The sequence below is a fragment of the Tachysurus fulvidraco genome, chromosome 1, assembly GCF_022655615.1.
Source record: "Tachysurus fulvidraco isolate hzauxx_2018 chromosome 1, HZAU_PFXX_2.0, whole genome shotgun sequence".
NCBI lineage: Eukaryota > Metazoa > Chordata > Actinopteri > Siluriformes > Bagridae > Tachysurus > Tachysurus fulvidraco.
The window spans coordinates 46,571,713-46,585,126 of record NC_062518.1 but is presented as its reverse complement, the minus strand read 5'-3'; the positions used below and the strand labels follow the sequence as shown (position 1 = coordinate 46,585,126).

The 13,414-nt window shown below is 37.7% G+C and overlaps 1 protein-coding gene across 1 annotated transcript; it reads right to left on the bottom strand.

Moving 5' to 3' along the window:
• Positions 1-1,672: 1,672 nt before the first annotated feature.
• On the bottom strand, positions 1,673-8,634 carry LOC113633968 (carcinoembryonic antigen-related cell adhesion molecule 5-like). Its single transcript, XM_047814086.1, has 8 exons — positions 8,619-8,634; positions 6,877-7,173; positions 5,812-6,105; positions 3,977-4,249; positions 3,152-3,427; positions 2,563-2,811; positions 2,227-2,328; positions 1,673-1,971 (listed from the first exon to the last, which is right to left on the bottom strand). The coding sequence occupies exons 1-8, from the start codon at positions 8,632-8,634 to the stop codon at positions 1,937-1,939; spliced, it is 1,542 nt and encodes a 513-aa protein (XP_047670042.1). The 3' UTR covers positions 1,673-1,936.
• Between the last annotated feature and the right edge of the window lie 4,780 nt (positions 8,635-13,414).

Genomic DNA, 13,414 nt, shown 5'->3' with positions numbered 1-13,414 from the left:
TCATACTTGTAAAAATTATCGACCCACATGGGGACTGACCAATAGCATCGATATGTGAAAAAATATGAAATTGACAAAATTTGGACATAGGAGGTTTCCGCCCAACAGCAACGATATACAAAAATATCATAAATATAGCAAGGATTTAAATAAATATAGCAGTAAATGTGCATTGTTACACAATGAGATATGTTGTTGCACAGAGGCGTATCCTTTCAGGACATCGTGGAGTGGGTGGAAGATGTTGTCTAAGATGGTCAGTTGCTAGGATTTAAATAAATATAGCAGTAAATGTGTATTAATACACAGTGAGATGTGTGGTTGCACGGAGGAGTTATACAGTCCAATGGACACAGGTAGGAAGGATTTCCTGTGTTGCTCTGTGGAGCACCTTAGTTGGATGAGTTTGCGACTGAACATACTCCTGTATCTATCCAGGACATCATGGATCAATTGGAAGATGTTCTTTGAGATGGTCAGTAGCTTAGATAACATCCTTCTTTCAGTCAGAGAGTTCAGCTCCATTCCCTGTTGGCATCAGCTACCTTCAGTCCTCAGCAAAAGAGATTGTACTGGCTCCCACAGACTCATAGAACATTTTCAGTATCGTCTAGCAGATATTGAAGGACCTCAGCCTCCTCAGAAAGTAGAGAAGGCTTTGGCCTTTCTTGTAGACGGCTAAATAGTTCTTAGGCCTTGAACTCTCTGGCCTGGCACTGAATTCCCACCCCTTGCTGAGAGAGGAAATCCGTAACAGCCATCTGCACCCCCAGGCTGTGGACCACCTCAGTCATGATGATGATTATGATGACTGATCTTTGCATCCTTTATGTGGGCTTGACAAGTTACTGTGAGACTCTTCGATTATTCCCATATTGTGCCTGGACTTTAGCTCATATCAACAACCTAATTATTATGCTTGGGTAGATGGTAGGGATGGATGTGGTTCTATGTCGTTCTCTATTAAATTTAGGAGAAAAGGTGGAGGCGAGAACATGTTTGAGGGGGCAATTCTTTTGGTGGAATTAGTCCATTTTCCTGGTGCAGGGAGGGGGGAGAGAGAGAGAGAGAGAGAGAGAGAGAGAGAGAGAGAGAGAGAGAGAGAGAGAGAGAGAGAGAGAGAGAGAGAGAGAGAGAGAGAGAGAGAGAGATATGGAAGCACTCAAGTAGGGCCTGGTGTAAGAGAGTGGCAGAAACTCCACTGGAGAGTAACATCATCAATTCCCTGGTTTTGGCACCAGAGTGGGTTGGAAAGAAGAGATGGGAATCAAGCTTGGGACAACTCAAGAAAAGTTTATTTCACATGTATTAATTCTCCATTTACTACTGAACTTAACTGCAAAGAGATCCTCTATACTGCAAAGAGATCCTCTACACCGAATAATAGTTTTAGGATCAAGTTATATGCTTTAAAGAAACATCTTATTAATCCCATGTGATAAATTCTAATGTTCTAGCAGGGGACAAGAGTGACAATGAAAAGACAGCAATATCGCAGCGGTGAAATGATGATTTATTTTATTGATCAAAACATTTCATATAGAGGAAATCTCACAAACAATCTCACACACAAAAACAGCAGTACAAATGCAGCAGAGGTAGAACTAATACTAAGAACACACAAAAAACAATATTAGCACCATATTTCAGATAACATTTTTATATTGCATAAAAAAGCTGGCTGTGGGCATTTTGGACACTACTGTACACACACAGTAATTTTCACCTCATCAGGAGGTTTGCAGACATTAACTAAACAAAGCCATTCACAACAATGAGGGTGTCTATAATATGATGAGCAAATAACAGCAGGACATTTAAATGACAAATCAGTATTGTTTTAAAATCCACACAAAACCATAAAGAAATAGAAATTCTGGAAAAATATATTATAGTAAATGTATCTTCTTTTTATAGATGAATTTTGCTCACTCCTCTATGACTGCATTCTCATTTCTTCATCTGTGTGATCTGTTAAATAAATGAAAAAAAAAATTCTTTCATTTTATTTTTTCCAGATGTTTGGAAACCAAACTGCATTTGATTTCATCCTAAAAACATATTTTTAATTCAAATTTTAGAACAAGTGGTTATTTTATTAATTTTCATTTAAAAAATCTTATTTAATCTTTAAAATAAGAAGTGAGTCAAAAGATTATTCTTGCACTTATTAAATTCACGATGCTCGTTATGTGAAATATAGGGACATACTGAAAAAGTTCTTACCTCGAGCTCTGTAACATATGAGCAGCAGAATGATGGTCACCAGCAGATACGGAGAGGCCGTCACCACACTACAGATCAGCATGAGCACTGAGAATGGAGCTTCTACACATGATGGACATGAAGCAGAATAAAATAATAATTATAATCATGTTTATTTCATGCTGAACTGTTTAGATGTTTTAGCTCAATCTGCAGTACAAATAAATTAATTTATACCGTGTGCACGTGTTTCATAGCATATTGTATTGTACATAGACACTATAGAGTTCACTGTGAAAAGCTACTGAATTTAACACATTAAGTGGTATGTAAATGAATATTTTAATAATTTCTCACGTCTGACTGAGACCCAGATTTTTGGTGACTCTCCTCTCTCTGGGTGTTCACAGTGGTAGAAACCTTCATCTGACTTTGAGACAGTTTGGATGATCATCTCTCCTGTAGTCTGGTTCTGGAGAACTGATCCATCTTTATAGAAATCAGCTCGGAGGTTTGAGGGATTTGGGTTGTGATATAAACAGCGTAGAGTCAGAGGATGTCCCTCAGTCACAGGATGGACAGGACTCTCCAGGATCACATCACCATCTAGAACACAGAAAATCACTAACAAGGAAATCCAAACACTATGACGTGTCTGTAGATAATAAATAAAAGTTCTCTAATTTATCTGTATATAACTTCAAACCCTCTAAAACCATGCAGTCTGAAGGTGTTTAATTCAAGTCTGCAGAAATCTGCCTACACTAGCTCACGAGAAAACATGCAACTGAATTACAGATACATTAGTACAGATATATATGAATATTGAATACTGATTTGAATTTGTACTCATTTACTTGTACTAGTAAAACTGGTGTCTACTACTAACATACATGTTTTAATTTCCCTTTTCCTTTAACATTAAACACACTAGATGAAGACTCACCATGCACTGTGATGTTTACAGGATTACTGTTTTCTCCAGATTCAGACACACACCAGTAAACTCCAGTGTAGGATGTGGAGAGGAAGCTGATGTTACATGTAGATCCTGTAACTGATCCCCAGTGTGAACAATCTAACACTCTCTCTCTGTGTGTGTATCGTCTCACTGTCCATCCAGTAGACTTACTCTGGTCCTCACAGCTCAGTGAGAGAGAGTCATTAGTAAAGTGTTGAGTTCTGCTGGGATTGATGATCAGAGAGACTGGAAGAGATTCAACTGAAACAGAAAACATTTAAAGTGCCAATAAATAAAATAATGAGGAAGAACACAAAGAAATGACTGAAATGTGATGTAAATTGCACCATTTATTTTCCAGCAAAAAGCTGTTTTATTCATTTACAGAATTCTACTGTAAATGATTAGACAATTAGAGCAGTCAAATGAGCCAATGTACAGGATTATGATTTATTTTATGCCATAAATATATTTACCTCCTATTTGTACCTGTATCTGATTAGAAGACATTTTCTGAAGACATTATATCTTAATAATTTATGTATACTTGGTCACATACAGAATGTTTACCTGCTCGGAGTTTCAATAAAATCCTCCTTCACAGAAATCCTCAAGCATTTAGCAGACACTCTTATCCAGAGTGATTTAAATATGTATATATATATATATATATATATATATAATAATAATAATTATTATTATTATTATTATTATTATTATTATTATTATTATTATTACCTCAGTTTATATATCTGAGCACTTGAGGGTTCCTTGAATCCTTACATGCACATTTTCACCTGACACACTCACCTGATACAGTCAGTGTAATAACATCACTGGAGTGTGAGGAGCGTGAGCCTCCTCTCTCTGTTCCTCTACAGGTGTATGTACCTGTGTGGGTCACTTCAACACCACTGATACTGTACACCTGTTCACTACTGACAGGACTGTGTGAAGTATCTTTATACCAGCTGTACTGCCAGCTAGAGACACTTTCATCCTGTATGTCACAGCTCAGAGTGACGGTGTCTCCAGTGTAGACGGAGCTCTGAGGATTCACTCTCACAGTCGGTTTGGGTTTTACTGTTGAAACCAAATGATAAATTATTTGTACTATCTACGATTACAGCATGGGGCAGGTTTTGTGTAGCATTTCATTCATTCATTCATTCATTCATTTTCTACCGCTTTATCCGAACTTCTCGGGTCACGGGGAGCCTGTGCCTATCTCAGGCGTCATCGGGCATCAAGGCAGGATAGACCCTGGACGGAGTGCCAACCCATCGCAGGGCACACACACACTCTCATTCACTCACGCATTCACACACTACGGACAATTTTCCAGAGATGCCAATTAACCTACCATGCATGTCGTTGGACTGGGGGAGGAAACCGGAGTACCCGGAGGAAACCCCCAAGGCACGGGGAGAACATGCAAACTCCGCACACACAAGGAGGAGGCGGGAATCAAACCCCGACCCTGGAGGTGTGAGGCGAACGTGCTACCCACTAAGCCACCGTGCCCCCCTGTAGCATTTCATGTTTTTTTAATTACAGTAAGTTTGTTTTTAACCTGTAACACTTTATAACAAACAATTTGTGTAGATGAAGTTATTATTCTGTTCAATATATATGTTGTGTTTAGACTGAAATGAACTGAATATAATCTCTTACATTGTACTGTATATTGTGTATAATGTTTTTCTTCTTTTAAAAAAGTTTAAGTAATAAAACACAGTGTCTAACACTGTTATAGAGTTACTGTTTCCACCATGAAGTACAGATTATTTTAATCAGAATGTGACAATGATTATAATTTTATTAAATAATGAATGTCACACTGAACATTTAATCCATATATAGTTACATTTACTCTTGTGGAAAGTCTGATAAACTAGTTAGTTCCTGTTCTTGTCACATTAGACGTCTGGAGGCAGATACAAGAATTTACAAAATTGTGACAGACACTAGATCGGGACATCTGCACAATCGGGACTTAACACACAGCAGTAACAACAGTTACAAGACAAATATATGGTGAAACAAAGGGGTTTAAATACACTGACAAATCAAGAGTTAAAGTGAAAACAGGTAAGAATAATCCAGATACATTAGAACAACAACCAATGACAGGACAGGGGCGGAGACAAGACATGAATCAGAACAAAAACCCACATGACAACGTAAACAAAAACACAACAGAATCAGGTCAATATACATGTGCTGGGTTTCCCTCAGACGTATCCCAAATATCTTTAACAGTTCTCACTTACAGTTGTTTTCTCACCAAGATTTAATTTTATCTATATTTTAATAAATAAATATAAAAAACACAGAACCACAAAATATAAACTTTTCTGTCCTGAAGACGTTTACATGTCAGAAAACATAGTTATAGTGTGTGTGTGTGTGTGTGTGTGTGTGTGTGTGTGTGTGTGTGTGTGTGTGTGTGTGTGTGTGTGTTTGTGTGTTAAATAAAATGTTTTTGGATCTCACCAGTCAGAAATGACAAATACTTTTAAACATATGTATTTCAAGATTATTCTGAAAATTCTGGAATAACAAGAAATTACAAAATAATTAAGCAATAATGTTTACGCCTTCTAACAAACCTGTGATGAAAAGAGGAAAAAATCATAACATACCTCTCACTGTAATCTTGACAGGATCACTGAGCTCTGTGTAGAAGTCAAAGTAGTAGTCATAGTAGTAGTAGTTCATCCTGTGTGCCCAACACGTGTACTCTGTTTCTCCTGCATTATCGACTGTCACTTTACGTGTGTTCACTTGTTCACTGTTCAGATTCAGTAACACCTGATTATTATTGTACCATTGAAACTCCCATCCAGTCCCCTGCTGCAGCTCACAGCTCAGAGTGACTGTGTCTCCAGTGTAGACGGAGCTCTGAGGATTCACTCTCACAGTCGGTTTGGGTTTTACTGTTGGTGTGAAATGAAGGTGTCAGAGCTGCTTTATACTTTACAACATAAGCAGCAGATTCACTGTGTCTAACAGATGCTTTGTGTCTAAAACTAACATTTATATTTAACATTTAATACAAGATGCTTCAGTTGTATGTTTTCTTACACGGCTGATATTCAGTATATTTTAAGTACAAGTTTAATTAATTCAGTTTGTAATCAGATAGCAGTGGTCAAAATGTCTGGGATGTTCTTGTGTATCACATCATCATTAAATCTGAGTGTTCACACATTTTATAAAGTCGACAGCAGACAAAGTTATTACATATTTAAATGTCTTAAAATACATTAATGACATGAAATACATCCAACAGAACAAAAGTAAATCATGGGTTATTACCCCAGAGGTGTTAATGTGAACAGTAAAGTGAAAAGAAGATAATGAGGATTGTGTTTAAATATTGTGAGGGATTTCTGTGATAAGACAGAGACTGATGTGGATGATGATTTTAAAAAAATCTCTCAAAATATCAGAATTCACAGATAAAACCTTCTAAATCTAATGTCTCAAATCATCAAATAAATCAGATAATAGCAAATCCAACACAAGGTGAGGTCACAAGGTGAAAAAGACATGATGATGATTGTGATAGAAATTGGTGTTTACTAGACAGGGAAGAAAAAGTCTACATTAAATAAACAGGGACTCAGTTTCTGACAGCTCAAAATCTGAACCCTGAAAATAATGTGAAGATATTAAATAAGAAATAAAAACAGTCACAGACTCACCTGATACAGTCAGTGTAACATCATCACTGATCTCTGAGCTCTGAGAGTCTTTCCCATGTCCTCTGCAGCTGTAGGTTCCACTGTCAGAGTCTTCAACATAACTGATTATTAACATCTGCATTGTGGTGTCTATGAAATCTCTCTTATTTCCATTTGAATAGAGTTTGTTATTATCTTTATTCCAGCTGTAAGTCCACTGAGTGTTTCCTCCTCCCTGTATGTCACATCTGAGAGCAACAATCTCTCCAGTAAACACATATGTATCAGGCAGTATGGACGCCACAGCTTTAGGACTCCCTATAAAACATTCTGTTGTTAATAAACCTTACATAAAGTCATTCCCAAGTCTACACTACTAATATCATTTTTAGAGCGAGTATGAGATCATGTTTTGTTACTTGTTGATACTGATATGTGTAACCTGCTTAATATTAAGTAATCAGGGGCATCATGGAGCATTTTATTTAGCACTAGTTATATCAGCTTTTCTCTTCTGTTTTCTTACAAATACTTGCCTGAAAATGACATGGATTGTTCCAAATGATGCACTTTGCAAGTAAAATTAATTATATCTATTTTTATTGGATTATGTGTTCATAAAAATATTTTATTACACCTGAGTTCCTCTGGCCACATTTAGTAGGGCAATTGTTCACACTCTTGCCCTTGCCAGTGCAATGTACATACAGACACACGCACACACACACACACACACACACACACAATGTGTACAAACACAGGCACCCAAACACACACTTACACACCACACAAACACACAGACAAACATTGGACATTGCATTTCATTGGGCCTCCATAAAAAAAGCTATACATTTGTAAATATTTCACACTTGTGATATGCCTTTGTCCAGCAGAGGGCAACACCTGATCTACCAATAAGCCACACACACACACACACACACACACACACACACACACACACACACACACACACACACACACACACACACACACACACACACACTCACTGTGATTAGTCTGTAATATTTCATCAAATTATGTGCCTCTGATCATAAATATAGTGAAAATAATTCATAATTTCTGCTTTATTATTTTACTTTATTTATTGTGTATAAATGAGTTTTATTATACCAAATATTACAAAAATGTGTGCAAAATATATGTTATATGTTGGAAACATTTTACGGCTCATTTGTTATAAGCAGTGAAATCAGACCAGGTCAGTTTGACTCGGTGCTCCTAAATTGCACAGAAAAGCAGGGAAGATTACAGGAGGGTTAAACTTGTGCTGTTTTATATTTAATATGTTAAGAAATTTAAGCAGCATAAAACTATTTGTGTACAAAATTGTTTATTCAAATCTGATGTTGTAGCCTCCTTTGGTTAGATCTAAAACACTACAAGGTGACGTGATATACGGCTAAGTACGGTGACCCATACTCAGAATTTGTTCTCTGCATTTAACCCATCCAAAGTGCACACACACAGCAGTGAACACACACACCGTGAACACACACCCAGAGCAGTGGGCAGCCATTTATGCTGCGGCGCCCAGGGAGCAGTTGGGGGGTTCGGTGCCTTGCTCAAGGGCACCTCAGTCGTGGCCGGCCCGAGACTCGAACCAACAACCATTGGGTTACGAGTCAGACTCTCTAACCGTTAGGCCATGACTTCCCAAGGCCACGACTTCCCAAATGATTCTTCTTAGCAGTAAAACAAATTAAATAAGGAGACAATATAAAGATAAACTATTTATAACTCACCTTGAGCCTGGACCATTGGTATGAGTGAAATCAGCACTAAAAAGGGAACAGAAACAGAACATGACATAAATATGGAAAATGTCTACTCCATTAATGAACACAGCACATTTTAGACACACAGAACACACAAGATTAAATCTCACTCAGGAAACTTAATTCTTACCATCCTGTAAAAATTATATTTTACCTCTTAAATAATAAATAGACATGATTCTGGTAAATGTCACTATTCTGCTCATGAAGTAATGTTCTTGAAAAGAAAGTGAGTGAGAGAGAGAGAGAGAGAGAGAGAGAGAGAGAGAGAGAGAGAGAGAGAGAGAGAGAGAGAGATCATCATAATGTAGCAATTTAGAAGATCCATACAAAAAACTAACTGTTTACATTTCCAGCATTTAGCAGATGTACTTATATCCAGAGCGACTTACATTTTATCTCATTTTAAACAACTGAGCAATTGAGGGTTATGGGCCTTGCTCAGGGGCCCAGCAGTGACAGCCTGCAGGATGTGGAAATCAAACTCATAACCTCCTGCTTGGTAGTCCAGCACCTTAACCTTAGTGTCATAACTAGTATAGTGAAAATATTAAATATCATGAGTGTTTTTATATAATAGTTATGTGTTTGTATATAATGTTATGTGATTTTACTGTATTCTGTGTGTCAGACTAGGGAGAAAGGACAAGAAGCCCTTGTTACAATTGTTAACATTGTATGTGCTAGAAGGATGGGAACTTTAGGGGAGTTTGTGTGCATGTGATAGATAAGTACTGATAATGGAATGTGGCCTTGTTGAGGTGATAATTCAAAGGCATACAACTTCAGTAACCAGGGAGGGTGCATGAAAACACACACACAATCAACAACACACACACACACACACACAGATACACACACAGATACACACAGGGTACAAAATGGAGAGCTGAAACACTAGAATTTGCCTCTTCACTGTTTAGACGTTGCACTGTAAGGACGATGCCTTTTGCTGCAGCAAAATAATATTCTGTCTTTACTTCTTTGCTTTTACCAACACCTCTGAGTCTGAGTGTGTTTCATACATCTAGATCAAAACTGCAATCCCACTAGCCACAATGTAATTTATCCTTTAGCTAAGCATTTTGGAAGGGATTTGTACTCAGAACAAAAGTCTAGAGTGCCGAGTCTCCAAATTTGGTGCTCAGTCTCCAGATCTTTAAGGGTGTTGAAACACCCTGCTCTGGGAGAATGAGTTAAAACTGTATGCTGACCAACTCCTAGAAAGATGTCCTTAACTGATGCATTCATGAAGGATTCCAGAAGTAATCACCTCCAGTGACAGTCCAGTAGTTCTTGTACAGTCCAGTGGGAAGACCATCTGTTCCTGTTGTTTGACCTGGAGAGAAGGCACCATGACAACAGCAGTCACTTCATCAGTGACGTGTTCCGTGTCCAAAGAGTCCCTCTTCTACAAGTTTAGAACAGGAGGCCCTGTAGAAGATTCACTTCTGCAACGTTTCTCTGAGTGTAGAGTAGATGTCCATATCTTTATGCTCCATCCATGTCTTGATTGCCAACATACAATCAGCTCTGAAGACAGAAGTAGGTGTAGGAACAACAGCTCTGTTTGGAAACCTGTTGCTCACATTTGAGTTCAAAATGTACAGAGAGGAAAGAAACAGTGAAGAAGGAAGTAAAGAATAGCATGTTTATTTTACTATCCCTTTTGTAACACAAAAACATTTCTGTTGAGAGTTTTTTATAACTGCTCACTTTTTGTGCCCGCATCACAGAAAAGACAGACTTGTCAAGGTCAGGGAAATAATCACTCAATTTTCTTCACCTGCTTTTCCTTTTATTTTATCCAAAAAAGTATTAATTTCCTCAACAGTACACCAGTCATGATTATTTTTACATCTTAGCTGGATCATTTTAACAAGGCATGCAATTTTTCACACAATGAGGATATACTGTATCTCACTTGTATTTTTGAATGATTTTTCTGCAGGACATTTTCAGCAGTGTGGTTAGAGAGGACAGAGAAGTGTGTCCAGACTGCTGGAGGTTTTATTTTGATTAAGTGAGAGCAGTGATAGTACACTTAATACAGTTTAAACACTAAGGGCCTTTACTATTTCTTTACTTTCTATTTGGTCATTGATCAGGCTTTTTTGTGTGAAAAGCTTTTATTAAAAAGGTCTTTACACTCTTGTTGGAGTAAGAGATTCTGGTCTAATTTCTCATTTAAATGTGTTTCCAATCCCTTTTTGTCTCATCTTTTGGTTCAGTCAACCAGAAGTCAGGACTGTGAAGCAGAAACTTCTTAATGAATTAAATGTAATATTTTATATTGTATAATTAATTCTAATGTAGTATTCTTACCTTTGTACCACTGCAATTCTAACTAACTCTTTGATGGTAATGATTCTGTACGAGTTTGTATAAGTGGCTCATAGAAATTGTACAGTTGAAGGTAGGAAAAATGATGTTATGGTAGACAGAGGGAAAGGACAACAGGGTAACAGAGGCTGCTGTTGTAGCTGCTCCGATATGAAAGGAGTGAGACCTGTAGCTCTGATGAGAGGCCGCAGGATTGGCTTGAGGTCATAGGAGGCAGCAAAATGATTATTGCGTGAAGTGAATTCACCGAGGCTTTTGGTGCTTCTTTTTGATGCAGTCGAGGAGCAAGCGGATAAACGGATGCCCCAGCAGACTGTGGAGGGATGGATCCATGCATCTTAGATGAAATTGAATGCCTGAAACTTGACTTTTAATGGATGAAGCGGCATAATTTTTATTAATTAATTAATTATTATTATCTTTTTTTTTTTAAGGCATTTACGATGTCGGCTTTGCTCAGCCCCTTTTCTGACTGTTTTAATGCGCTGGATAGCATGTCAACCGATGCATAAAACAAGGAAAATTAGGGAGAGGAATCATGCTGTTAATGCTTGGAACATGTCTGTTGTAATGAGGAACTGAGAAGTCTCTGATTAAAGGTTTCATAGCATAGCAAAGCATAGCATGACCCATTGTGACATGCATTGCATAGCATAACATGGCATAGCATAACATCACAAGGCATAACAAACTAGCATAACATAATCTAACGTAACCTAGCATGACATAGCATAACCTAGCATGACATAGCATAACGTAACATAGCATAACATGATGCAACATAACCTAGCATAACAAGGAATAGCATAACCCAACATAACATGGCATGACATAATAGCATAAACTAGCATAGCAAGGCAAAGCATAACGTAACCTAGCATAGCAAAGCAAAGCATGGCACGATCCATTGTGACATTCATAGCATAGCATGGCATAGCATAACATCGCATAACATAGCAAAACACGACATAGCCTAGCATAACATAACCTAGCATAACGTAACGAAAACTTGCATAACATAGAATAACAGTGTAGCATAACATAGCATAACACAACATAAGGCAGTATAAATGAACATGACGTAGCATAGCATAACCTAGCATAATGTGACCTAGCATAGCATAGCAAAGCATAGCATAGCATGAGCCATCATGACATGCATAGCAAAACACCGCAAGGGATAACATAACCTAGCATAAGATAACCTAGAATAACTTAGCATAGCAAGGCATAGAATAACATAGCATAACATAAGATAGCATAGCATAACCTATCATAGCAAGGCATAGCATAACCTAGCATAGCAAAGCATAGCATAACGTAGCATAGCATAATTTGCACTCAAACCTGCTCTGGTGAACCAGTCACCATAATTACACGCTGGATTACTGTTTAACTCCAATAACAATAATTTTAACAACACGTGCAACAACAATTTTATTTTTATAGCATAGCGAAGCATAGCATAATGTAACCTAGCATAACATAACAAACCATACCTAGCCTGGTGTAGCGTAGCATAACAGACTGTACAACACGCCAGCCCTAAGGTCACTTCCGACTCAAAAAACACACCATTTTATGCAAACATGCATACCATATCGATTACCTGTAAATTTAAAGCATATTCAAACTTTCCATTGAGCTCAAATATACTAATAATAATCGCAACCACTTATAGTTCCATATCAGGAACACAAAAGGAGTTAGCTTGCGGTTTAAACTCTTAATAGCTGCCAAGTTTGAATCATGGCAGCAGCAATGTGCTAGAAAGCGGCTCAAAGAATGGAAATTTAAAGGGTCGGATAATATGGATGTTGTAACCAGATTGGTGCGCGTCATGAACAGCTGATTATCAGCTGATGCATGCTTGACGACGTGGCCTGCCTGAACTAACGCAATGCTTGATTGGCTAATTCCAGCATTACACTGCACCATATAACAAAGCACAGTGCTCAAAAACCTGTACCAAGAATAAGACCATGAGTTTAGTATAGTTTGGTGGCCTCCACAGGCTATATCTGAATCTCTGAGGAGGATTTACACTGAAATCGGCAACAGGAAATGTGCATCTGTAGAGTGCTGCTTGGACAGGAAACAACCACCATGCAGATAAGACAGGAAATGTAGTGACCTAAGGATGTTCAAGCAGAGATTGTTCTAGTTAGAGAATCATGATGGTGTCCTTTACCCAGCGGTGGGAAGGAACGGAGTAAAAATACTTCGTTACTGTAATTAAGTAAATTTTTCTGGTAATAGTACTTTACTCCACTATTTATTTTCCGGACAACTTTTTACTTTTACTCATTACATTTTTACACAAATATCTGTACTTTTTACTTCTTCCATTTTCAAAATGGACTCGTTACTTTTAGAATTATTTCTTCTCATTGAGCGCTGTTTCCAGCCTATCATCCTAT

What these genes read in the sequence shown, in the direction of transcription:
- LOC113633968 (XM_047814086.1), bottom strand. An exon ending in TGTTACACTGACTGTATCAG is followed by an intron (nt 6,106 to 6,876) that starts GTGAGTCTGTGA and finishes TCACACCAACAG; the next exon opens with TAAAACCCAAACCGACTGTG. An exon ending in TATTACACTGACTGTATCAG is followed by an intron (nt 3,428 to 3,976) that starts GTGAGTGTGTCA and finishes TTTCTGTTTCAG; the next exon opens with TTGAATCTCTTCCAGTCTCT.